Source organism: Canis aureus, chromosome 13, assembly GCF_053574225.1.
Source record: "Canis aureus isolate CA01 chromosome 13, VMU_Caureus_v.1.0, whole genome shotgun sequence".
In the NCBI taxonomy this organism is placed as follows: Eukaryota; Metazoa; Chordata; class Mammalia; order Carnivora; family Canidae; genus Canis; species Canis aureus.
Window position 1 is genome coordinate 45,495,022 of NC_135623.1, and position 27,468 is coordinate 45,522,489.

The 27,468-nt window shown below is 35.7% G+C and overlaps 2 protein-coding genes across 15 annotated transcripts in view; one reads left to right on the top strand and one right to left on the bottom strand.

Annotated features, from left to right (window-relative positions):
* Nucleotides 1–27,468, bottom strand: part of ANKS1B (ankyrin repeat and sterile alpha motif domain containing 1B) — a 1,050,493-nt gene that overhangs the window by 754,155 nt on the left and 268,870 nt on the right. For all 14 annotated transcript variants that reach the window (XR_013350846.1, XM_077845971.1, XM_077845965.1 and 11 more), the window contains exon 9: nt 6,360–6,503. Coding sequence is in view for 13 of the 14 variants with exons in the window: in XM_077845971.1 (XP_077702097.1) it covers nt 6,360–6,503 (144 nt within the window). In the remaining variant the exon portion in view is untranslated. The remainder of the gene's footprint in view (nt 1–6,359; nt 6,504–27,468) is intronic.
* GARIN6 (golgi associated RAB2 interactor family member 6) lies at nt 372–3,162 on the top strand. The gene is made up of 2 exons (XM_077846010.1): nt 372–1,770; nt 2,455–3,162. Exons 1-2 carry the CDS (start codon nt 1,153–1,155, stop codon nt 2,710–2,712), a joined length of 876 nt encoding a protein of 291 aa, XP_077702136.1. The 5' UTR covers nt 372–1,152; the 3' UTR covers nt 2,713–3,162.

The following is a 27,468-nucleotide window of genomic DNA, read 5'->3' on the forward strand; positions in this document are numbered from 1 at the left end:
TTTTCGCTATAATAAACCTTGATAAACACCCTGCACTAACCTATTTACCACTTTGTCCAATTCTCTCATCAAGGTAAATTCTCTACAATTCTCAAGGTAAATTGTCTACAATTACTTCTAATTGGTTACACCAGAAGTCCTGGTTAGGAGAGTGTGTATATTTTAAGCTCATACCTAACAGAAATTTTACCTAAACCTTTTTAAAGGAAAGTGATTTGCCAGTATGTATTAAAAACCTCAGATGAGTCCCTAGGGCAGGGGGTTGTGCTGAGCTGTCACAGACAGGGTAGCCTTGTAAGGATGGGTGGGGTGAGGCGGAGAGGACAGTGTCCCTGCTCTGAGGGAGGGGCTGATGGGCAACAGTGACAAAGGAGTGCGTGGTGGGCACAGGTCACAATGGGCAGGAGAAGATAAAAGGAGTCCTGTGGGGTGGTTTAAGCCCAGGTGGAGGCTTCAGTTTCGGAGGAGAGGAGCTGTACAAATACAATAAGCAGTGAGGTTGTAGAATGCAATAGAGCAGAGGCTATTGTGAACCAATGTATTAGGCTCAAGAGGAGGCCCCTCCCTACTCCAAGTGAACACCAACATCTACACGCCTCAACATCTGCATACTCTGACCTCTATTGGGACCCTAACATCTGAGCACTTCAACATCTGCGCACTCTGACATCTACTGAGGCCCAGATCTCTTGCTCCTCCACATCTGCGTACGATTACATCTACTGGGGCCCAACCTCTGTGGGCCTCCACCTCTGTGCACCCTGACATCTACTAGGGTCCCAACATCTGTGCACCTTGACATCTGCTGGGGCCCTGACCTCTGCTCCTCAACATCTGCACATGGTAATATCTACTGGGGCCCCGATTCTGCACTCAACATCTGAGCACCCTGTCATCTACTGGGTCCCTAATGTCTGTGCACCCTGACATCTCCATGATCTAGGCAGAGCACAGTCTATCTAGTACAGGTGCAATTAATTGTCTTTAGCACTGAACAATTGGTAATCAGTACTCCCACCCTGTTCTCAGTTGCTCAGAGACCTGTAGAAGACCACTGCTGGGCCACCTGCTAGAGAAATCAGGGAAATAGGACACCCTGAAAAGTGTGGTAAGGTGTGGAAGACCCATAGGAGTCCTTGATAAAAGATAGTCATGAACAGTCAGTCTAAGTTACCACATTACACAGCCCAAAGCAGCCCTGCAATGGGTATGTTTAATACCTCCATGGGGAAACTACAGCAACACCTGTACAAGAGGGAGTACACCATACTGAAGTATGCACCAATGTTTGAGAGTGACTTTATACAGGTGGGCAAAAAAGGAGAAGTGACTGACAACGTGCACAACCGTGCCCGAATGGTGACTGTGGGCATCATCCGCACCAGCCCCCACCTCACACTACCTGATGTCATGCTGCTGGCTCGACCAACTGCTATCTGTGATGACCATAACAGATATGGTCCTGCCCCCCAGGAAAAGGGTTACAAGCCTACACAGATCTTAGAGCTAACCAGACTGTGTCCTTCAAAGTTTGTAACAATATCCATCCATAATGGTACAAAACAACAGCTCCACCTGAAGCTTGCCACTGGCCGCTCTTTTTACCTTCAGCTCTGTCCCCCTTCTGATACAAAAGATCTTTTTGTGCATTGGGAAAACCTTGTTTACATTCTGAGACCACCAGTAGAGGCTTACAGTGGTTCCCATGCCATCCCAGTTGGGGACTCACTGGACATAACTGGGTTTGAAGAGGAGGACAAGAGTCCATCGGTAAGTCTTCACAGAGACTCTAAAAGATGGGGCCAGGGTGCTATGGGAGAACAGCTAAAAGTCCCGCAGAGCCTTTGGTACTGAGGCTCACCTTTGGGTGAGGCTCACCTAGAAAATTCATTACATTTGGATGGGTTCAGGGCAATCAGAGCCTCCATTTGAAGCCTGTGTCACATTGAGGAGGTTCCGGGGGCTCCAGAGTTCCCCAATGCTGTTATTTCAGAGCTTCCTTAGCTGTCAGCCACTCTTAATTTCACATCCAATATTGTATTGCCATCTGTGGCATCCTCACCATCTCCCCAGCCATGGCTCCCCATGATTGCCATGTGCTGATTCTGTATACATCAGTGGCAGACAGATGTGCCTGTGTGCATTGTTCATAGCTGTCAGAATACTGAAGTGCATCCCACTTAACCAGCAGAAATACTAACACAAGTGTATAAAAAATAGAATATGAGGATATTCACTGGTGAATTATAACAATGCTCTTGCTGACACTGGAACTGTCCAAGAAAAACTGGAAGGATCATGGGGTCATTGTGGAGATATTAAGGAGGGTGGATTCCTGCAACAAATGGGAAATTGGACTTCAGATCTCAAAATTCTTATTATAAACTCTTGTTGTTTAGCTATAGGAATAAAAGGTCTCACTTTGTTTATTTCACTTGTTTGTCTCTCCCTTAGGCAAATGTCATTCATTTCTATGGAAGGGATCAAGATCAAGTTGACATCAGGAGTCTTCACATGAACCCTGATTGTTTGGGGCCACCTCTTATGTGTATGCTGGGGAGGAATGAATTCACCATGCCTCCCACACCTGCTGCATTCAAGAGTTCACATACGTCTGCAGTCACAAAGCCTACAGTATCAGATAAAAGGTCAGGGATGGCGACAGCAGCAGCCATCACAGATCCAGGAGGAAGCACAGGAGAAAGACCATAGGGGGTGCATTCGGCATGTCCTAATATTGTTGTAAGCAAGGGCTACAAGCCCTTCTTGTCTTCAGAGGGCACTTCTAGCACATCAGGAGGAGCTACTGGCTTCTTCTCAGAGGGAGAACAAATCTGGTGATTCCAAGAGCAGAAACTACTGGCAAGCCTGTGGCAAAAACAGCTAACAGCTCAGTATTGAGACCCTTCATTACAACCTCAGAGTAAAGGCTACATGAATGAACAGGATGGAAGCCAGAGGTCTCCACCCAGCAGTACTGACTCTTTAGGAAAGAGCCTCAAAGCCCTGCACCACACCATGGTGCAGAGGTGGACATCTCATATAAGATTGTGGAGGAGATCAGTGTCATCCACCCTCACACAATTCATCTCAAATTCTCTGCTCTAATCATATATGCTCTTTTAAAAGGGAAGGGTAGCAATAAAAACAAATGGCAATTTCTGATCAGGTTCTGAACTATCTTTAACTTTCCCTTAACTTGATATTTGTGATTAAATTCACAGATGATAGAATAAAATACTAAAGGTTACTCTAAAGACTCTCATTTTTCATCTACATGTATTAACCAAAAAAAAAAAGTCTAAAATTTCCAAAATATATAACCAGGAACACAAGCAAATGGTAGTGATTATTATTATTATTATTATTATTATTATTATTATAAAATATTATTTTCAGGAGTATTAAAAAATTAATTATACTTTCTAGAAAGGGCTTCATTTCCCCAGTCTCTTTATTCTTGTTTTCTTTGCCAACTTAAATATTCAACTGCATTGAAATTATACTAAAATACCTAACATATTCTGTAAGCCTTAATTTTAATTCCCTGATGTTATTTAAAATTCTTAATTTCTTTGTGAAAATTTAGAATTCGAAATAACATCTTGTCACAAAGGAAGGACAAAATGCCATATTAAGACTAGAAAAAACAAAAATTGGCTAAAACCCGAATATAGGATCAATTCAAAATCTAGACAAAAACTGGAGGCTAGATAATCTTAGAAGTGTAAGATCCATAGGATCAGCCAATGTTCTAATTTTGCAAGCAAAAAATCTATTTGAGACTCTAAAAGTAATACATCACATAGTTTTAATTGAGTCTGTATTTCCATAATCCTCATGTTTCTGAAGATTAGGACTATGCTTTGAATATAGAAGATATTTGATACATGTGTGCTTGATCCACTTAAATTAAGGGTTATGAATGTGAAATAAATATATTTTATTTGAATCCAACAAATCTGAGCATATAGAAATTTGCATAGTATTATACTAATGCCAGTGATTCCCAAAGGCTCCTTTACCAAACTGTAAGGTAATAGGTTTTTGTGAGGCCTTCTATGCATAGTCATCAGTTTAATGATTTTCTAATGACCTCCCAAAATATTTCAGGTCTAGAAAAAACAACTTCAAAACAAAATCCTTTTTTTTTCATGAAATTTTAAGAAAACTTCTATTCTGAAGCTGGCCCAGAAAATCCTGAGTTCAAAGCTATTGTAAGTTGAGGACAAACTTACATTTGATATGATGTCTCCAATGTCACAACAAATGTATTAAGTTTTATTGTAGATACATATGTTAAAGGAGAGTCCATCAACAAATTGAGAACATTAGTAGAAGACCAGATGAGAATAGTAACAAAAGAATTCTGCTCTTCATTTATTATATTAAATAGAGTAAAAAAAAGATACTACATGTCAAGTAAATTTATAGATGTAATCAGTAACAATGAAAATACCAATAAGGATACTTTTAGAAAATATAGATTTCTAAGACCAGGCAATCATGTCAGCTAATTAATGCAATCATGATTTCTCCTCCCATGCATTATATGTAAAAATATCATGGTGGTTTTAAAAATAGGACAACAAAAATAAGAGATTTCAGAAGAAAATCCAAGCCAAACAGGATGCAATATAATGAGAGAAATGGGAGTTGCTTCTAGATGAGATGAATTAAACAAAAAAATAAGAAGAATAAAAATAAGAATTTTAATGAATTTAATAGTTTAAAAAAACTACACAAAAACCTCACATATACAAATGAGGGGGAAGCTGCAGACTGGGAAACATTTTGTGGTAAATATAAACTATTAAAATACTATTATTTGCAAGTCTTCACAGGAAAGTGGCCCAAGAAAAATCTCTAGTATTAAAATATTGTAAACCAAAGTCAAGTTACTTCCAAGCCTACTACCAAACTTAATAAAATGAAAAAAATCAGTGTTGAAGAAGGTGGTAGAGAAGCAAATTTTAGTTATATATTATTGCTGGCTCAGAGCTCTAATACTTTATCTTATGAAACAATAAGAAACAATAAAAGCATTTGATTACTAGTAAACCATTAAGCAGATGAGGTTATATTAATAAAATAAAACTTATATTTTTTTCATTCCTTTATCCTATCTCCTTATAGATAGGAGGTAAAACTCATTTTTTTTTTTTTGGAGGTAAAACTCTTTAAGTGAGGAAATGAAACTGCCAAATATACTATGCATTTATTAATTGTTCCACTGAAATACTACTTAATAAAAAAAAAAAAGAAATACTACTTAATACTTACAATATGCCAGGAACTATGCTGGCCCTGAAATAGATATAATGCAATATATAATCCCTACCTTTATTGAACTCAGGGTCCAGTAGATATTGATAACAATTCTGTAATGATTAGGATAGTGTCTTAGAGTCCTAAAAATAGTTCATGTTAAGGTGAAGAGATTTTTTTTTTTTTAGGTACTATCTGCTGACTTTGTTTTCTCTACAATAAATTAATATTGGAACTTGATCAACTTGTGACATAAGACATGAAAAATGTGATTTTTTTCTTAGAAATAATTACCTCATACTTGAGGCAAAACAGAAAATAATATTTTTGAGATGTGACACTATTCTGGATAATTACTGCAAACTATTTTCTGCCCAAGACTATTTTTCCACATATGCACTAAGTAGTTACACATACATACCTTAGCCTTAGATTGCTTTTTGCATTAATGTTTTTTCATATTTTCATTTGGCTTCAAATTTCCTAGCTCTGGGTAATTTTACTTATTTCTGAAATTCCTCCATAGGCTTGTGTTGGTCCAAAACACACAACACGAATTTGAAGGTGATATAGTAGAATAAAATGGACTTAATGAATGGTGAGATAGTTTCAAAATTATATCAATGGTCTCATTTTTGGATTGTCCTACATAATTTTCAAAGGCAAACATTATTCTACAATGTTATATTGTGCTAAAAAAATCGTAACGATGCTATTAAAGAGCTCTAATATGTTTCCTTGTAAATCATTTTCTATTATATTAATATAAATTGTAATTTAATTTGAAAATAACATTCTTTAAATGAACTATTTCTAGATCATAAATATTAAAAATCTCAAAAACAACTCAATTTTTCAGGGGCTATCATCATGATCAAAATAATACAGCCACATAAGATGATGTAAAGTATGTGTTTGCATATCCATACAGGTACAACAAGTTAGATAAACATTTTACTGACTTTCAACTGAAGAAAAACTAGAGCAAGCAAGATATTAATTGGATTTTCAGGAAGACAGAAAAGATTTCCTTAAAAACATAGGCAACTATTTTTATGTTTTAATATATCTTAAGAAAAGCAAACTGTTACCTGTGCAAGAATGGGGAAGCCAAGATTCCTACATCCATTACAAGGAGTTAATGCTTCCCAGAGTCCTGAAGGCCCACAAGTGTTTTCATCATCATCTTCTTCTTCCACTTCTCCTGGTGACAAATTTATTGTAGATGAAGTTCTCTGAAATTAAATTTATATTATACCAATATATTATATCAATGTTATTTAGATATCTTAACATCAATTATATTATATTAATTTCTTGTAGTCTGTGCTAGAAAGCAAAATAAGCTTAATATTCACCATAGTTATGTGGCTGTGCCACATGACTAAGCCAAAAAAACATGTATAATTCAAGCTGAATATTTTAAAAAATTGAAAGTGAAAAAACTGGGTGAGAAAGACTAGTAGGATACAAAGTTCATAATGAAAAATAGACATGAAAATGACCCAAGAAAATATCTAAATAGCAACAAATTAGAAAAATCTTATCATTTCTAAATGCATCCAGAAGAACAGCAGGAAAATCCTTTATTGAAATAGGAATTGCTAAAAAAGCCCATTTTTTTGCTAAAAAGTCCATTTTTTCATAATGTCTCCTTTTCAAAAAACTGAACTTCATAAAATTTTATATTATACATCTAACAGGGGTAATACTTTTAAAATTAATAATGAGACTTCCATGTTGAACCTGCATATTTGTTTTTGCTACTTGCCAAATCCCATTAAAACGACAGCAATGGATTTATAAAAATGGTCTGATGCATGAGGACAGGGACAAAAGGAGAGAGATTAGCAGATGAGCAATAACAAGAAAATTTTAAGATAATGATAAACAAATGAGTAGGTATTGCCTAACCAAACTTGAGAAAACTGCAAACAAAATGTCTATAAGGGTGAAGAATAAGCAGCATGTCTATTCACAACTCAGTACCATCAAAAAGGCTTAAGAATCAGAGAGATGTACTATACATGAAAATGTAGGTGCAAGTAGGGCTGCAACAGGATAGAAACTCTATATTTGGCCGAGTTAGACCCTGAGACCCATGTTCTCAACTGGCCAAGAAACTAAACCTTCACCACAGACAAAAAATGGGAGGTTTATTTTCTGGTGGGATTGAAACAAAGGTATTATGAACGCTAATAATCCATGCACTGTGAACAGAGGGCTGTCTCTGTAAAAACAAAGAAATTAATTGACTATCTGGTAGTTATATATTCCCAACCTACCCAGTGCCTGCCCACATTTGCCCTAGAGAGCATGGCAGCTAGGTTTATATCCCCCAGGTAGGAGATGAGAATATATTCCCCTCTGCAGAAATTGACCTCCCAAGAAAAAAAGATCTATAAATACCTAAATGATGGGGGCCTATGCCTTAACTCTTACTGTGAAGCCCACCTCTCATGAGAGCTCCACTCACATAAATAGTTCCTAAATTTTTAGGTAAATATGAATAAGAATCCAAGCATCATCACATATTTAAAGGAAGCCTTTAACAGAGACCAAAATAAGTATACAAAAAGTTATAAATAGTATCCATGAAGAAATGGAAGATATTTGCATCCATGAAACAAGAACAGAATGCTACAAAACAAGTAAATACCTAAAACCCAATAGGAGAGTTGAAACATAAGTCTGAAGAAATTTCCCAGAAGACAGAACAAACGATGAAGAGAAATTAAAAGTCAAGAAATGGGGGATCAAATTAAGAGCTCCATGGAGAGATAGGAGGAAATTATCAAAGAAACAATGCAAGGAATTTTGCCTTAACTGATGAAAATTTCATACTGAAAGAGTCTGATGAATGCTCAGCAAAATTTATGTGTCGGGCACTTTATTTTCAAAATACAAAAATTTCTGTAATTTTGTACATAGCTACCCATCTTTCATAAGAACACATTTCTCAAATCAGGAATAAAAGATGATTATCACAGCAATTTTTTCACCCAACAGACATCCTAGTGAGAAAATCTTGGGGCATCTAAAACTTTAATCCAGCAAGAGCATCTACATGTATAATCAATGCTGTCTACAAAATATAATATAGCAAAATAACCAAAAAGGCATCTTCTTCACCAACTCATGATCAAACCAATGATGGTTTGACCATCAATGCTGACAGGGCATGGCACCATGAATCATTGCATACTTGGTAAGAATTATCAACATTTCACAGATTTATCAGTTCTTTTCTATTTGTGTTAAGGGTACTAAAATTATTTCATCCAATCTTACAGGGAACTTCCTCTATCTCTTTCTTCTCCCCACAGAAAAACCCTGTTCATGTTTCTTTCTTGCTCATAAATCTCATAAATTATTTCCCATTGTACAGTAAATAATATCCAAATTCCTCAAGGTTCTATGGTCAAAGTCTTTTTTTTTTAAACACTTTTACTTACTCTACTCATCCAGACTGTAACCAAGTAGAATTGTTTGCCCATCCTTAATCATGCTCAATTCCATTTATTCACACCTTCCATCTTACTTCTCTGTGTGGTGTATCTTACTGGGTAAGAGTTTAGGCTCTAAAATTAGTTCTGAATTTCCAGCTTGCCTACTTATTAGTGTGATTTTCATCAGATGTGACCATTGTCATTTGCCTTATATACTCAATGGGAAGTAATACAGTAAAACCTTCCTCACAGCTTTTCTTCCTGATAATGAAATAAAGTGACGAAAATGAAGTGCCTGACACATAATAAGTTTTCAATAAATATTAAGTACCATTTTAGCTATTATTCTCGTATAATCTTACTGATTCCTCAAAATACAGTTCAGATTTCACTTCTTTACAGATTTCCCACAAATAGAAATGATACAGCTCTCTTCTAAATGTCTGTAGCTCTTGGTATAAGTTTGTGTATTATGATAGATGGCATAGTGGCAAAGAGAAGTAGCTGTGAAGTCAAATAGATATTTAAATCCCATCTCTGCCATTTCCAAGGTAGTGTTATTTTGAGCAAATCACATAATCTTATTAATCCTAGTTTCCTTATCTGCAAAGTAGGTAAAGTAATAATTCCTACTTGATAGGGTTTGATTATCAATGAATTTCAAACTATCATTTCCATTTAACTACCTAGAAAATTTTACTAAGGGGTATATGTAATTGCATCACAAATCTCATTATAGTTATTTTAGTTTTATTTTATATTAACCATTACCAGCAGCATTAGCAGAAATAACAAAATTTATCAGTGGTTTAGTACTGCCCCCTAAAGACAGTATATAAGTTAGCTGTGTAAAACAACAATTTTCTTCTTGCTCTTTATAATTAAACACTCCTGGGGGAGATCCCTGGGTGGCTTAGCGGTTTAGTGCCGCCTTCATCCCAGGGCACGTTCCTGGAGTTCTGAGATCAAGTCCCATGTTGGGCTTTTGCATGGAGCCTGCTTTTCCATTTGCCTGTGTCTCTGCCTCTCTCTCTCTCTCTCTCTCTTTCTCCCTCTGTGTCTCTCAGGAATAAATAAATAAATAAATAAATAAATAAATAAATAAATAAATAAATAAATAAATAAATAAAATCTTAAAAAAAAAAGCCTGGGAAAGATTTTTTATCAAACTAAACATAATCTTCAATTATTTATGAAAAGGAAGCCACATGAACACACTTAAACTTGGGAATTTCCTTTATTCCAAATGCCTTTGAAACTTTTTATTGGAGACCCAACTGTATTCTTAAAGTTCCAGAAATTCTTTAATAGAATATAGACCTTAATTTGTCATGGTTTGAGCTCAATTATCCTTCTTGGTTAATACATAGTAATTATGTAGATGAAAGATGGCACCAGGTCTACGTTGTCACAAAAGACCAAAGTCATAATACATAAATACCACAGGGAGACAAATTGGAGCTCAAAGAAAAATACTTCTAAAATAATTACAGTAGTCTAACATTAAAGAAATGTGATTTCCTTAGGAGCTGAGATATATAGATATAACCCCAATTTTTCATTATGGCCTAAACAAAACAAATATCTATAATGATAGTTTATAGTTTTAAAAATGATTTCAGATATAGAATAGCCCAATAAAGTAGGGTTGGAATTATCCCTGTTCGACAACTGAAGAAGCTGATATTCTTGCATTGTTATTCTATTTGCAAGATCATCCTACAAATCAGGCTATGTTATGATCCAAGTCTTCTGACTCTCGCTGCTGTAATCCTTCTTCTACACCATGGAACAAAGCTCTTAATGACACTATTTAAGACTTTCAGGATATTCACAAAGAAATTCCTTTTTTTCTGCAATAGTGTGTAACGGAAAGCCTTTAATTTTTAACCCTAAAATTCTAAAGTCCATGCAGTTAAAGTGCAGGATTAAGGGCCAGTTATGACCCCACAGAGTCCCTTTAAGTCCTCACCAAGCAGCCCTCTGACACATGTCTGTATAGACATGGCAGTGGTGGGGCAAAGGCAGAGGGTAGCCATGGCCTGTTCACATGTCACTGGAGGAAACCTGGGGTGCTCGACCCAGCTAGAATATAGGAGAGCAATGTGTGGGTGGGGAAATCGGATGATGGGATAGACAAGACCGGTCCTCACCCTACCAAAAACACAAAAACCAAAATGTAAGGCAGGACAACCATCTAATTGAACTTGTCAGTGCAAAGGGATCCTGCAGAAAGACAGACTCTATGCAGCAGGCAGCCACCAGAAATGGAGATCCAAACAAAGGAAGGCCATTCGGAATGCTAGTAGGCAATTTGGACAACCATGTAGCTGAGTCTCAAATATTTTTGTCTTTATTTTTCGAAAAAAAATGACATTGATTTATTGATTTTTAATGACATTTAAAGTAATACATGCTGATTGTAAAACAAATCATTCAAAATTAAAAGTTGTTAGATGAAAAAGTGAAGCTTTCCTAACCTCATTCCCACAATACGCATTCAGTGCACGTCTTTCCAGATTTTGTATCTGTATGATGATATTATTAGGACAACTCCATAACTAGGCAATTGTATGCCAAAAAGCATTTTAAACTTTGTATATGCAGGGACTCCCTGGGTGGCTCAGCGGTTTAGCCCCTGCCTTTGGCCCAGGGTGTGATCCTGGAGACTCGGGATCGAGTCCCACGTTGGGCTCCCTGCATGGAGCCTGCTTCTCCCTCTGCCTGTGTCTCTGCCTCTCTCTCTCTCTCTCTCTCTTTCTGTCTCTCATGAATAAATAAAATCTTTAAAAAAAATAAACTTTGTATATACAACCAATGTTGTCTCTTCCTCTCCACACAGTGACCAGAGAAGATTTCTTAATATGAGAATATGAACACATTACCCTCTTCCTTAAAAGCATTCAATAGTTTCATTTTTAAAAATTCAAAATTCTTCACAACTCAGAAGGCTGGGTATAACTTGCCCTTACCTGCCTCTTAGTTTGGTACCACCACCACCCTACACTGCCTCTTTCCTGGAATCTATTAAGCTTCCTCCTACCTACAACTTCATAGATGATTTTCTCTAGTGGAGATAGTTAGTTCTCTCCCACTATAATTCTCTCCTCTCCATTCGTCTTTAGAAACCTAGCCCTTTTTTTTTCTATTGTTATGAAACCGTTTTAGCTGGGCATATGCCTGCTTTGAATGAAAGACATTTCCCAATCCCTTTTACAGTAGGTGTGGGCACGTGATTAACTTGGAACCTTGGGGTATAGGAAGCATTCTTGAAGTGATGAAACATGTCCTTCCTCCCGTTCCTTTTTCTGCTCATGAGAATACCAATGAAAGGGCTGAAGCTGGAGCAGTCACCTTGAACTATGAGGCATCCTTGAAACTAGAGAACCTACACAGTGGAACAATAACATAGAATAATCCTGGATTCCTCTTGCTGGAGACTGCTACCAGCCTTAGACTGCCTTAGTCGAAGCTTTGGAAAAAGGAGTGAAAAAAACTCCTCTTAAACTATTTTGGATTTTCTGTTACCTGCTACTGTACTGTCCCTTATCTTCTGACTCCACTGAATTCACTTCTTCTGTGTTCATCCTATATTCAAGCTAATGTGGAACTGAGCATCTATTTGACTTCATTAAAGAACACATTCAGACTTCTCCCCTTCCACCAAGAAGTGCCCAGCTTTCTTGATGTTTATTTTCCTCCCACAGGCTTATTCCATTAGCTCTTCGAATTCCTCTTTTCTATTATGCAGAGCGATTTATCTCCAGTACACATTTTATCTCCAAACTTGCATATAGCCAACCTCATTACACAGGTGACTTCCTTACACAGCAAGTCAAATTGTTTGTCAATTTGAAAGACAATCGAAAATGACAGATCAATAATATCTTATTTTATAGCATTTTTAATTGGATAAATGAGGGCTATGGTGAGAAAAAAAGAAAATTGTAAGGTATTAAGCTGGTTCATTTATAAACCAAAACTATGACGGTGCCAATGATCAAACAATTACAGGTCAGTGATCGTATTACTTAAAAAGGAGCATTTGCCTATCTTAAATTCATTCCTGAAAAAGAGCTCACATGCCACAATATAATACATAGCAATGCTTAGAAAACTTAGTGTCAAATATAATTTCTTCATCCTCTCATCAACACTAAACATCTGTTCAATTTTCTGAAAATAATTCTGCAATCTACTCTTCACTGGCTTCACACCTCAGCCATCCCAAGTTAGTGAAATTCGCAACATTTAAGTCCTTCAAAAAACAAAATTTCTCTCTCGTTTATTTGGAATTACCTGGGAAACCTAAATAGCATTTATATCTGCGAGGAAAAGAAAGGAGAAGAAAAATAAGTCTCTATGCCAATGAGCACACTGAATCTACCTGCTAGCATCCACACACCAAAATGATGTCACCCTGTACAGTGATGTTTTGAACTTGGAAATGTGCCAAGTATCAAAAGTATTTCACACCTACTGAAGTATGAACTTGTCATTAAAGCAATTATTTTTAGTTGCAAGAAATATTGAAGAATAGACTAAGGAGAGCCCTTCTCTTCTTTTTAATAGTACATGAGACATTGTAGTTCCTCTAAAATGCTTGGTTCCAACTAATTTTATCCCCACCTGCTACCTGTTTACAGAGTTGGCATCCTTTGCATAGCCATCTGGGAAACTTCAAAGAATTCCTTTGGTTTGCTATCCTACTTTTCATACAATCAGTTTGCATGTTCTCATTATCTCTTGAAACTTTACCTCTTAATAACTGATGCTGTTTATTATCACAAAACTAGAAGTCTAAACTGACGTCAGGTTCATGCACAAGTTTATGCACATTTTGAAAAAATTAAGGGTACTTTAGAAAATTTATTTACCTTTGTATTTTTTTTCAGCAAGATTTAATACAAAAGGCAAAATGTGAAACTTTTGGAAAATTAAAATATTCTTCACATCATTTTATAGAAACAGTTTATCAAGTAGGTTCATTTTAAAAATCAATTTTATGGAAGTATTACATAATATGTGCTCATTTTATGTATTTATTTTTAAAGATTTTATTTATTTACTCATGAGCGACACAGAGAGAGAGGCAGAGACACAGGCAGACTTCTGAGTAAGAAAGATTTCTTACATAATAAGTAAACAGCACAGAGGATGTATGGCCAGAATATAGAATATTAAAAGAAGTTTACATCTCTGGATATTCAGATCCAAAAAAATGAATCTAGACACAGATCTTACACTCTTCACAAAAATTAACTCAAAATGGATCACAGACCTAAATGCCAAATACAAAATTATAAAAATTCCTAGATGAAAACTTAGGAGAAAAAAAAAAGAAAACTTAGGAGAAAATCTAAATGATCTTGGGTATAGCAATGACTTTTTAGATTCAACACTAAAGGCAGGACCCATGAAAGGATTTGTAATAATTGATAATCTGGACTTTGTTGAACTTAAAGACATTGCTCTCAGTGTCAAGAGAATGAGAGGATAAGCCACAGACAAGAAGAAAATATTTGTAAGTCATATATTTGATAAAGGATTATTATCCAAAATATATAAAGAATTCTTAAAACTTGACAATGAGAAAACAATAGGTTAAAAAATGAGCCAAAGACCTTCACAGAACCTCACAAATGAAGATACATAGATGGCAATTAAGCATCTGCAAAGATGCTCCACATGTCATGAGGGAAATGAAAATCAAAACCACAAACTAAAATGCTGACTAGAATGGTCAAAATCCAGAAAACTGATGAGGCCAAATGTTGAGGATGCAGATCAAGAGAGATTCTCATTCATTGCTGGTAAGAATGCAAAATGGTACAGCCACTTTTGAAGATAGTTTGGTAGTTTCTTACAAAATGACCATACTCTTCCTATATGTTCCAATAGTCTCATAACTTGGTATTTATCCAAGGGAGTTGAAAACTTATATTTATAGCAGCTTTATTAATAGTTGCCAAAACTTGGAAGAAACCAAGATGTTCTTTAGTAGGTGAATGGATAAACTGTAGTACATCAAGGCAATGGAATATTATTCATCACTAAAAAGAAAGGAGTTAGCAAGCCATGAAAAGACATGAAGGAACCTTACGTGTGTGTTACAACATCAAAAAAGCCAACCTAAAAGGGCTACACACATATAAAATAATTCCAACTATATGACATTTTGGAGAGGGCAAAACTATGGAGACGGTAAAAACAAACAAACAAAAAACCCAGTGGTTGTGTTAGAAGGATGAATAGATGGAACACAGAGGATCTTTAGGGCAGTGAAAATACTTTGATAACGTAATGACGGATATATGTCATTATGAAAACTGTAATGTAAATTATGGACTTGGGGTGATTATGTGATGTCAGTGTAGGTTCATCATCTGTTTGGTGGGAGAGTTGATTGATAGAAGCTATGCTTGTGTGGAGCTAGGGGGTTATACAAAATCTGTTCCTTTTAGTTTTGCTGTGAACTATAAACTGCTCTAAAAAAACAAAGTACTTCTTACAATGCAAAAATAAGTTAAATTACCCAATAAAAACTGGCAAAGGATTTGAAAGGATATTTTACCAAAAAAAAAAAAAAAAAAATACCTGTATGGCTCCAAGTGCAGAAGATACTTAACACATTAGTAATCAGTGACCTGGAAGTCAAAAGCATTATGTGATACTATTCCACACCCATTACAATGTCTAAAATGAAGTGTTGCTAATAATGTGGACAGACTTAAACTCTAATACATAGCTAATAGGAATGTAAAATGGTATAAACACTCTGGAAAACATTTGCAACATTTCTTAAGTTTAAGTTCACCATGTGACCTGGCATTTTAGGCATTTACCCAAGAGAAATAAGAGTTTATGTCTACACACAAACTTTTACATGAATGTTCACACCTGCTTTATACATAATGGCCCCAAATTGGAAACAACCTAGATGTCCATCAGCAGATGAGCATATAAACCCATTTTGACATATCACTACAGCGGAATACTACTTTGCATTAAAAAGGAATAAAGTACAGCTACAAGGAAAACAGAGATAAATCTCAAAAACATTATGCTGAATGAGAGAAGTCAGACATAAAGTATATGCTTAGGATCCTGTTTCTATGAAGGTCTAGAAAAGACATGTCTAATACAGTAATAGAAAAAAGGTTTCTAGAGCCAAGGGTAGGTGAGTAGGTAGGTGACAAGGAAGGAGGATACGCCTCTGCAGTGATGGAAATGTTCTGTATCTTAATTGCAGTGGTGATTACTCAGTTGTATACATTTATTAAAAGTCATCAAAGTGTACATTTAAAATGAGTACATATTGGGCAGCCCGGGTGGCTCAGCAGTTTAGCGCTGCCTTCAGCTCAGGGCGTGATCCTGGAGACCCAGGATCGAGTCCCGTGTCAGGCTCCCTGCATGGAGCCTGCTTCTCCCTCTGCCTGTGTCTCTGCCTCTGTGTGTGTGTGTGTGTCTGTCTCTCATGAGTAAATAAATAAGATCTTTTAAAAAAAAAAGTACTCAGTCTTTCAGCATTATGACATAGGTTGGCTATGGTATTTTTGTAGAGGACGTTTATAAAGTTGAGGAATTTCCTTCTATTCTCAGTTTACTGAGAGTGTAGCACAAATAGAGGCTCTTTCTACACTACTTATATAATTATACATTTTTCTTAATTCTATTAATATGGTAAACCACATCAATTGATTTTAGATTGTTAAAACAACTCTGCCTTTCTGACATATAACCCATTTGGACATGATGTATAATATTTTTAATACATTACTTATTACTATTTTGTTAAGGATTTTCGATGCTGTGTTCATGAGTTGATATTTATATAAAGTCTTCCTGTGAAATGTCTCTAGTTTTGCAGTAATGTTGACCTCATACAATAACTTGGGAACACCCCTAATCCTCTATTTTCTAAAAGGTTTTTCAAAAAATAATAATAAAAAATAAAAGGTTTTTCACCAGTGAATCATCTGAGCCTGACATTTCCTTGTGAGTAAATTTTAATTAATATAATTATATAACATGTACACTATATTACATAAGTATATAATTACCTAATTTAATATAAATTATATTGCTTATACCCACCATTTCAAATATATTAAAATTTTTAAAGTATCTGTTGCTCAACAACTACTGTCTATAAGACTAAATTTGAAGGTGAGGAAAGGGAAAGACAAATAGGTCAGTAAATCAAAATTCAAGGTATAAAGACATATGTATATTAGTAATTAGATATTAAAACTAGGCCAAAAGTATGAGCATTACAGAGATACAGAAACAAAGCATTAGGAGAACATAAAGAAGGAGCCATTAGTAGAAGAAAGAATTCAGAAAGTTGCTTACACTTATGCAACAGTAACTCATGAGACAAAAATTCTGACAAGAGAGAAAGAAGGGGGGGGATCCCTGGGTGGCTCAGCGGTTTAGTGCCTGCCTTTGGCCCAGGGCACAATCCTGGAGTCCCAGGATCGAGTCCCACATCGGGCTCCTGGCATGGAGCCTGCTTCTCCCTCCTCCTGTTTCTCGGCCTCTCTCTCTCTCTCTCTCTCTCTCTCTCTCTCTGTGTGTGTCTATCATAAATAAATAAATAAATCTTTTTAAAAAAGAGAGAGAGAGAGAAAAAGAAGGGAATGAGAATGCAGAGCAATTGCACGGCCGTGGCTTACCATGCTTGCTAAGTCAGGTATGAAGAAGGAAGGGCATTGTGAGAAGATGAAACAGAAAAAATAAACTGAAGCTATATTGTGGAAAATGGATTGTTTAAAACATGTTCAACATTTGCCAAGGCACAATATTCTATAACTAATGCTATGATGATAATAAACCAGAAAGCTCCTATGTGGCTAGATACAAAGGATTTGGAGACTATTTCTCTTTTCTGAATTCTGCAGTACAGATGGTCTTGACAACTCAATCTATTTTTTTGAACTGTTAGATGCTACATAAAGTACACTTTATGATTACAGAGCCAATATTTTCTATTATTCGTGAAACCTGAAAAATAACTAGCATAGTTCTGGGCATTATATGTATATACTTCTGACTTGGCAACTCTGGTCCTTTCTCATTTTTTATAAATATAAATGCCCTTTAAACAAATGTAAAATAGAAATGTTAATGTGCTAGTGTGTATGGAAATATGTATATGCTCATGTGTGCATGTGTACTGGAGTAAAAAACAGAAAATAAAAAGTATGTTTGATCAAAAAAAAAAAAGTATGTTTGATCAAGAAAACAGGTTCAAAAAGACTTCTAATAACCCCACAATCAAAAGATAAAAATTGTCCACCTTTTAATAGCAATATTTTACCATATTTCAATATATAATGGCATATTATTTGCCATTCCTCACATTTATATTATGTATATTATTCTCTTCATTATACTATATTTTCACCCATTTTTATGGGGAAGCAGTTGTTCAGTTATATGAAAGTAAAGGTTTAGAAAAGCAAAGGATGTGATTGAAAATATATTAATTAAGCCATCATAAAGTAACAAAACTTACAACTGAAGCATTTTACATTGAAAGTAAATGAATACAAATTAGGTATTAGACTCATCAGATGAGCAGAAAACTGATTAACTCTAGATCATAATGACACTAAATCAAAATAGGATATATAAAATAGGAATAGAAATCAGAGATTTTTCACAGTCTGTTAATATTAATATCACCAAGGGTGGGTTAAGGACACATCATTGCTAAGAGATATGGAACAGATGGTTTGGACTAATGATTTGATACTATTGGGTAACTTCCATGATTCACATTACTGGTTGGAGGAAATTACACAATAAGCAATGGTCTTCAATTTATATCTAAAATGAGAAAATATATTTAACTGCAGGAGAATATAATTTCTTAATTTTATCATCTCATAAGAAAATGGAAATAAAAGTCTAATACAATTAGTTTGGGCCTCTGAAAAACAAAGCCACAGAAAGTGAAGACTAAAATACTAAATCATGTTTTAAGAATACAAAAGATCTTAGACATGTTAGTGTTTGCAAATTCAATTGCAGGATCAAAACATTCTTTTAACAACAGACAAAATCCTGGGGAGGGGAAAAAAAAAAAGCAGAAAGTTAAAAAAAATACCTGGAGAACATAACAAAGGAAAACTAGTAGTTTTAAGTAGTTTAAGTAGTCAAAGAACAGCTGATACAGAATCTTTTAAATGCAACCAGTTTTTAAAATGCTTATTTTCGAGTGCTTTCATTAACAATTACTAAATATTTAATAACACAATGAAATAAAATCATAATACCTCTGATGAGATGCATGTGCTAACTGCTATGAATTGATGTTACTATGTATAGTATGTGGGGTTCTGATAATAAAACACTTTCACTTACAATGCTTTTACTTACACAGCTTTAGACCTAATGTGTCAATCTGTGTAAAGAGCTTTGAAAATTGAAATTCAGATAATTGCAAAAGAATAAATCAAATTTTCTCCATAAATAATAGATTTGCAACAATTATATATGTCCAAATAATCCTTTGCCAATCAGAGTACACAATCTACAGAATCTTTGTAGTTTTGCAAACATAGCAAAATAAATCTCAAAACATCTTTCAAGAATAGATGATTTACTTTTTTCCAGTTTATACACAAAGACACACTAATCCATAGAGTGAAGTAAGTATATAAAGGTGAAAGATGTATAAAAAATTGGAATCTAGGTCACAATTTGGTCAATTTGTTACTCAGGAGATTGCAATTAGCAGCAAAAAATAGATATTTTTTAAAGTGTTTTAAATATTTAAAAATACTCTAATTAAAAAAAGATTTGAAGTTTCTTTTAGGATACGTGCAACAATGCAATATAAGAAATTATATCTTCACAGAAGGTATTTTTGTTGTAAGTTGTATGTGTGTGTGTGTTAAGTACATGTGGTGAGTTTGCCTTTCAGTGTGGAGAAGTTAAATTGTTTATTAGGGTTTTTAAAAGCCATTTGCCCTGATAGAAATTTTCTAAGCCTGTATTCTTGGCTTATAACAAACTCATGCACAGAATCATTTTAGATTTTCTAATACTGAACACATTTTCACCCACTGCACTTGCCACAGTGAACAGGAGAGTGTGCATACTAGAGAAAGAAGAGGGTCTGAATGAAATCTTCAGAAGCAAATGGTTGAGGTTAATTTTTCATCTCAAGGCCCAACTTTGACCTGCTTGATTTAAAGTCATAAACATACTATCTAAAACAGGATTCTTTCCCAGGGGTAACAGCTGGTAAAAGGGGAAGTCTATATCTTATGTACGTACTCCTAGTATCTGGAGTAGTATATGGCACAGAGTGGGTATTTGAATGCTGAACTTAATATGCTTCTTTTATATGCTTGACAACACCCAATAAATACATGTTTTTGATTGAAATATTTCAGTAATTTACACTAGCAAACAAATTCAAAACTTATGTTTCCTTCCTGACAAACTACCATTAATTAGTAATCCAATTAACAGTGTTTGAGTGTTTCATTTCTTTTTTTTGAGATGTTATTTACTTATTTGACACAGGGAGAGAGGGAGAGAGCACAGGCAGGGGGAGGGGCAGAGGGAGAGGGAGAAGCAGCCTCCCTACTGACAGGAGTCTAACTCGGGGCTTGAACCCAGGACCCTGGGATGATGACCTGAGCTAAATGAAGGCAGACGCTTAGCCGACTGAGCCACCCAGGTGCCCTTGCTTGAGTGTTTTAAAAATCCTATCCCTTTCTTGATATGATTTCTTAAGAAAGAACTTTCCAGAGGCACCAGGACAAGTTAAACATACACGGAGATATCCTTCAACTGTGCAACATTCTTGCCACCTGCCAACATTTAATGAAATCTCCCAGATCCAAGATCCAACACCTGAAGTTGAAATGCCTGAGCCGCATCCTGTCTAGCCCTGGCGTGAAACCCATGCTGGATAAGTCATTTGTCTGAGATACTCAGTGGGAGGAACCTATGGCAATCAAAGACATCAGCAATTTCTGATTTACCAGATGCTACTGCGGATTCATTCCCCAGTGCTCCACCATGATCACCCTGATTGAGAACTAAACTACAAGAAAAGAATTTGCTGCTGCTCAGCTATGAATTTCCACCATGTGAAAAACTCGTTCTGTTTTCCAAATAATTTATAAAAATAAGACTTAATTTCATTATGTTTATTAAGAGAAACTAAACAAATTGTGTTCATTTGAAGTAGTTAAATAATGGTTCTTTCTAACTTGAGCTTTAAAAATGTACTCTTGGTTCTCATTTCTTTTTAGGTCTTTCACTTCTGGAAATGTTAAAATAACATGATTACTAAATATACTTCCATTTCAAAGTGCCATCTAGCTACTCTGAAGGCAAAATCTGGAAAACAAATGAGAAAATGTAATCCTTACTGTTGGCAAGGAGTATTGTTCTATAAATGTAAATTATAAAATGACACAATTTGACTTAAAAAAAAGTATAAGGGAGAAGAGAAATGTGTTGTGAGACACAGGAAGAACTGAGGTGTAAATCTTGATAGCATATATGCCAAATGAATCAAAGCAAACTCAATATTGCATGTGTCCAGATTAATAACATCTATCCAAAAATAATGTTAACACATTCTTTAACAAGATTCCAAAATACTTGAGAGGACTTATAGAAGTGAATCTTTCATTTTTTTCTAAAGACACCTTCTTCCAAAAATCTTTCCTTTCCTTCCTATTCTTGGACTATATCTTATCTCTAGTTCTCAGCCTCATCTTCTTCTCCAGGCTCTGCTCTACAGAGCTGTGGTCAAAAGGAGAGCCATACACCATGACAAAACTGGTCTGAGTCAGGTCTTGACAGCAGTATCAGTTGCTCCCCTAAAATATTTTTTACCCTTAAGGCTGTTCAAGAAAATAACAAATAATATAGCCTAAAAAATGCATAATTTAGTAGGAACTTTTTGGGAGATGGGGGTGGGGAAGGAATGGGATTACTGTATTTAAAACTGCACCAGTGGGAAATAATTTCCAAATGTTTTCCATAAAATAGCTTATTATTAGATTCTCTTCCGAAAGTGCTAGGACTTTGAAGTAAAAGAAAGTCTGCTGCTGAGAACACTGTTGAATTGCCGTTAACTCCTACTGGGAATCAAAATGACCCAGTCAAACCTCCAGCTGCTTCTGTTCCTCTGAATAAATTCTCCATTTTTTTTTTTTTTATAAAAAGAAAAAAGAAGAAAGTTCATTTAACAGTTACCCAATAAAACAGCTCTCTCTCTTGGCAAAAATCACACCACTTCTAAAAAGGGGGAGGATTTTTAGTATGTTCCATAATTATTCTGTGATAAATCCTACCAAACAACCAAATAAGAAAGAATGTGGCTTCCGTTGGAGCACTGAGGAGTAGGACTCTGGGAAGATGTAGGCCTGTGTCCGTACTTCGCCGTTTCTCTTCTTTCCTAAGTCCCGGAGGGGTCACTCAAGCTCAAAAACACTGACATCTACTCTGGAAGCGATAGAAGGACCTAGAATCACCGGTATCTCAAGTCCTAAAAAAGAAAATATGGTTCTCACATGACATGTCCTGGTGAGGAGTCTCGTAGGTTACCCTCTCTTACCAAAACTTGAAACTCATGTCCTAGTTCCACGGATATCCCTGAGTTAGGCGAGAAGCTTCTGTTTTTTCATTTTAAAAGATCAGATGTTACTTTTCATCGGGAAGGAATTAATGCACCCCTGACTGCACTGAAAAATAGAGATCTCTCTTTAAAAGCTAAATAAGCTTTTCCACTGAGAGTACCCTGGGGGTAAATCCTACCCTACAATGTTTTAATTACCACTTTTCAAGAGAGTCCAAAGCCTGAGGGGTTACAGGTGTGAAAGAATCCCAGACCCAATTATACGAACTTGACAGAGAAGGATCAATGAGCCATTTACGCTGACACAGCAGCTAAAAAGCAGCAAACTTAAGTGATCAACAAGACAATAGAGGCAGGGATCCCTGGATGGCGCAGCGGTTTGGCGCCTGCCTTTGGCCCAGGGCGTGATCCTGGAGACCCGGGATCGAATCCCACGTCGGGCTCCCGGTGCATGGAGCCTGCTTCTCCCTCTCCCTCTGCCTGTGTCTCTGCCTCTCTCTCTGTGACTATCATAAAAAAAAAAAAGACAGTAGAGGCAAAAATAGTGGACGATGCATGGAGGAAAAATGGAGAAAGATCTATTGTGATCCCCTAGGGATATAAAATGAGACTATGCAAAGAGTCTTCAGAACTAAAATCAAGGGTACTTGAATTTTAAAATTCGGTCAAGAAAATGATAAAGAAGAAAAAAAAATGATAAAGAAGAGGTCACTAGAGAAAAGCAAATGAGTGTTTTAGAAAATCAAATGGAAACAATACAGGATAAAAAAAAGAAATAGCAACCTTAAAGGCACCAAGGACGAATCTAGCATTTGTGAGCTTATAAATAATGGGATAAGAACAAATGGGAATGCCTAGATGGCTCAGTGGTTTAGAGCCTGCGGTCCGCCCAGGGCCTGATCCTGGAGTCCGAGGATCAAGTCCCGCATTGGGTTCCCTGCATGGAGACTGCTTCTCCCTCTGCCTGCCTCTCTCTCTCTCTCTCTCTCTGTGTGTGTGTGTCTCTCATGAATAAATAAAATCTTAAAAAAAAAAGAACAAATGAAGACGCAATAAAGAAATGACAGAAAAAAACCTTTCCTGGTCTAAAATTATGTTCAAAATAAAAGAGTTTACTAGTTCCCAAGAAGGACTGATTTAAAAATGACACACATTGGGGCAGCCCGGGTGGCTCAGCGGTTTAGCGCAGCCTTCAGCCCAGGGCCTGATCCTGGAGACCCGGGATGAAGTCCTGCGTCGGGCTCTTTCCATGGAGCCTGCTTCTCCCTCTGCCTGTGTCTCTGCCTCTCTCTCTGTGTGTGTCTCTCGTGGATAAACAAATAAAATCTTAAAAAAAAAAAAAAAAAAAAAAGGATGCACATTAAATAATAAACAAACAAATATAAAAATGACACATAAAGATAGCTTGATGAAATTTTGAACTCTAAAATTGAACAGAAAATTTTACCACTTTGTAGAAGAAAAAGAAAAAAAGCATGTTAATGACAAAGAATAAAAAAAGGCAGAGGCAGAGGGAGAGAGAGAATCTCAAGCACATGCCCGGCTGAGCATGGAGCCTGACACAGGGCTCCACCTCAGGAGATGAGATCAAGACCTGAGCTGAAATCAAGAGTTGGAAACAACCGACTGAGCCACTCAGACACCCCTTCAGTAATTTTATTTTAATAAACCTTGGTTTATTATTTTAATAAACCTTGGTTTATTAAGTTTACTCTACTAATGGTTTGTTGGGCTTCTTAGATTTGTGAGTTTATAGTTTTCATCAAATTTTTTCAACATTTTGTTTTCCTCTGGTTATTTTTCTCTCAACTCCTTTCTTAGACGTCAAGTACATGTATCTTAGCTGCTGGAAGTTGTCCACAGCTCACAGATGCTCTGGTCATGTTTTTGCCAATCTCTCTCAATCTCTCTCTCTTGCTCTCTCTCTCCCTTTCTTTCTCTCTGCTTTACTTTAGTTTCTATTGCTAGATCTTTAAGTTCTTGATCTTTTCTGCTCCACTCCTACTTAATATTGATCCCATCCAGTGTACTTTTCAACTTAGTTGTCATATTTGTTATTCTAGAAGTTCCATTTGAGTCTCTTTTTTTCTTCTCATCATGCTCATGAATACCCTTTACATGTGTAAGTATATTTATAGCACTTATAATAGTTGTATGAAAGCCCGTGGTTGGTAAGTCCATTATTTCTGTCATTTCTCTATCTGACCGATTCTTTTTTACCTCTGAGTTATGGCTTCCTTACATGAAATGTTTGGCAAATGTGAATTTTACATTGTTATGTCCTGGATTTTGTTATATTCCTTTTTACGGACATAATTTACTTGCAAATCAGTCTGATTATTTCAAGTCTTTCTTTCAAGCTTTGTTAGGATGGTTCCAGAACAGTCTTTATTCTAAATCTACTTTATCACCATTATTAAAGTGAGAAGCTACTGAGTACTCTATCGAGTGCCCTGTATCTTAGAAATGAGGTCTTTCCAGCCAGTAGAAATGCAAAGTATTTCCAGCATGTGTGAGCTCCTGGAATCAAGAGAACTGCTTTCTTGTTCTTTTCCCACATTCTTGAACATGCAATGATCAGTACTCAACCAGAATTGATGGAACCCTTCTGCAGACATTCAGGTCTCACTGTCTACACTCCCCTTCCACAGTACACTATCCTACCAAATCCTGGCCACCTTGACCTACCTGAAATCTAAACTCTGTCCTCTCAACTCATGAAATGTTGAGCTCTGTTTAGGTTTCCTCTCCCTGATATTGTCTATAAAATGCCTCCAGACAGAAAGCAGGAAGATATTACAGCTCTTCTCATTTGTTTCTCTTCTTTAGGGATCACAGACCTCTGCTAACATCCAACAACTGAAAAGAGCTATTTTATATATTGTGCCCATTATTCTAGCTCTGGAGAGTGGAAAGGTAATTTCCAGAACAATTAATTACTCTTGGTGAGACAATGATTATTTTTGCAAATTAACAATCTAAAGAAAACATTTATTAAAGTTATAATTTTTTAGGAAAAATATAAAATATGTAATTGTTTAATGTGAAAAAAAAATCTTACCTATTTGACCTCGGGCCATTTTTTTAGTCCAAATTTCTCATCCCCAAATCCTCCAAAAATGAAATAAGGGAGTCTTGTTCCCATGTTATTATAGTGTATTATCATTTGCACTACTGGGAGTCGTGAAAACTAAGCTAATTCCTTCAGGTCATTAGTATGACACACAGCAAGTGGTGAATAAATGTTTGCTGGATAAATAGAATTGTAGTGCATACTAATCTGGAATCACTATGTTTAGTCTGTGAAAAAAAACAGCTTCAGCAGATATCAAAAGCTTCCCATTATCTTTCTTTTATATAAAATCCACACATAATAAGGGAAATATTAATAACCCTAGTGGATAAATGGACAAAAAACAGAAACAAACATATCAAAACACAAAAATAGCTGTTAAACATACATATTGAAATATGTCTAAGGTTACTAATCATCAAATAAACAGAAATTAAAACAAGTACCATCTTATCCTTATAATATGATTTTCTTCCCAAATTTTAATAAATACTCATGTGTTGTATTATGTATGTGTATATAAATATACACATACATACATATACTGGTGAGATTATGGTAAAATAACATACTCAAAATCCGGTGGTGACAGTGGAATTTAGTATAACACTTTTTAGAAAGCTAAGATTTGAAACCAGTTCTTTCTATGACGCTTTATAAAAACTGATAGATTATACTTATTGTGATAGTTAATTTTGTGTGTCAATTTGGTGAGGCCATGGTACCCAGCTGTTTGGTCAAAGAGAACCTAGATGTAGCTATGAAGGTATTTTTTATCAGATGTGATTAACTTGAATCAGTAGACTTGGAGTAAAGCAAATTCCCCTCCATAAAATGTGTGAGCTTCATCCAATCAGTTGAAGACCTTAAGAGAAAAAGAGAAGTTCTCCAAAAGGAAGGAATTCTGCTTGCAGATTATTTTCAGACTCAGACTGCAATATCAACTTTTGACAGAATTTATGGGCTGTGTGTGACACACACATTCTATCAGTTCTGTTTCTCTGGAGAACTTTGATGAATACAGGTATGAAAATTCATCCTAAAAATATATATATATATATATACACAAAGTGAAATTTATACATATGTGTTTTAATTTTGGCTCGCCACTTGCCTTAAGCAAGTTTCTTAAGTTCTTAGTTTGTCATTGTAAAATAAGGATAGTAATGCCTCTCTCATAGGGTTGTCACAAGATTTAATGAAATAAGATATATAAAGTGCAACGTATAGTTCCCTAAATATAGAAACACTCAAGAATGGATAGGTGTTGCTATTGCATGAATTTTATCTTTATCAACCCTAGTTGATATAAATATTGGTAAATATTGACACATCAATAAAGAGACAAAGGCAAGTAAAAGGAAAGCAACTAGTGTTTAGTAAGCAGCTATGATGCCCTGGGCATTTTTCATGACTCCTTGAATTATCATAATAGCTCTATAAGGGGGATATATTGACATTATTAACATCACTTTACAGACAAAGCAACTGGGCACTGAAAACTTAAATCATTTGACTTGTGCCATACAATAAATAAATAGCAAAATGAGGGATCCCTGGGTGGCGCAGCGGTTTGGCGCCTGCCTTTGGCCCAGGGCGTGATCCTGGAGACCCGGGATCGAATCCCATATCGGGCTCCCGGTGCATGGAGCCTGCTTCTCCCTCTGCCTATGTCTCTGCCTCTCTCTCTCTCTCTCTCTCTGTGACTATCATACATAAATAAAAATTTTAAAAAAATTAATAAATTGCAAAATGAGATATAGTCAAAATCTGTTTGATTCCAAAATTCATTGTTTTTTTTTATTCTGTCATACTTGCCTGTCTAGAAAAGTATTTCTTCTGATTCAAATATTATTGGTAATAATTAGTAAAACTATGTAACAACATGTAAAATGCCTGTAACATGTTAGATAAAGGATCATGACATAAAACTATATGATCATTGTGAATGAACCTATGTAAAATATGAGTGCAAATGAAGACTGACATAAATACATACAGAAAGTGAGAACACAAGACTTTTAACTTTGAATAAGAATAAAACTGAAATGTTTGTCAATTTA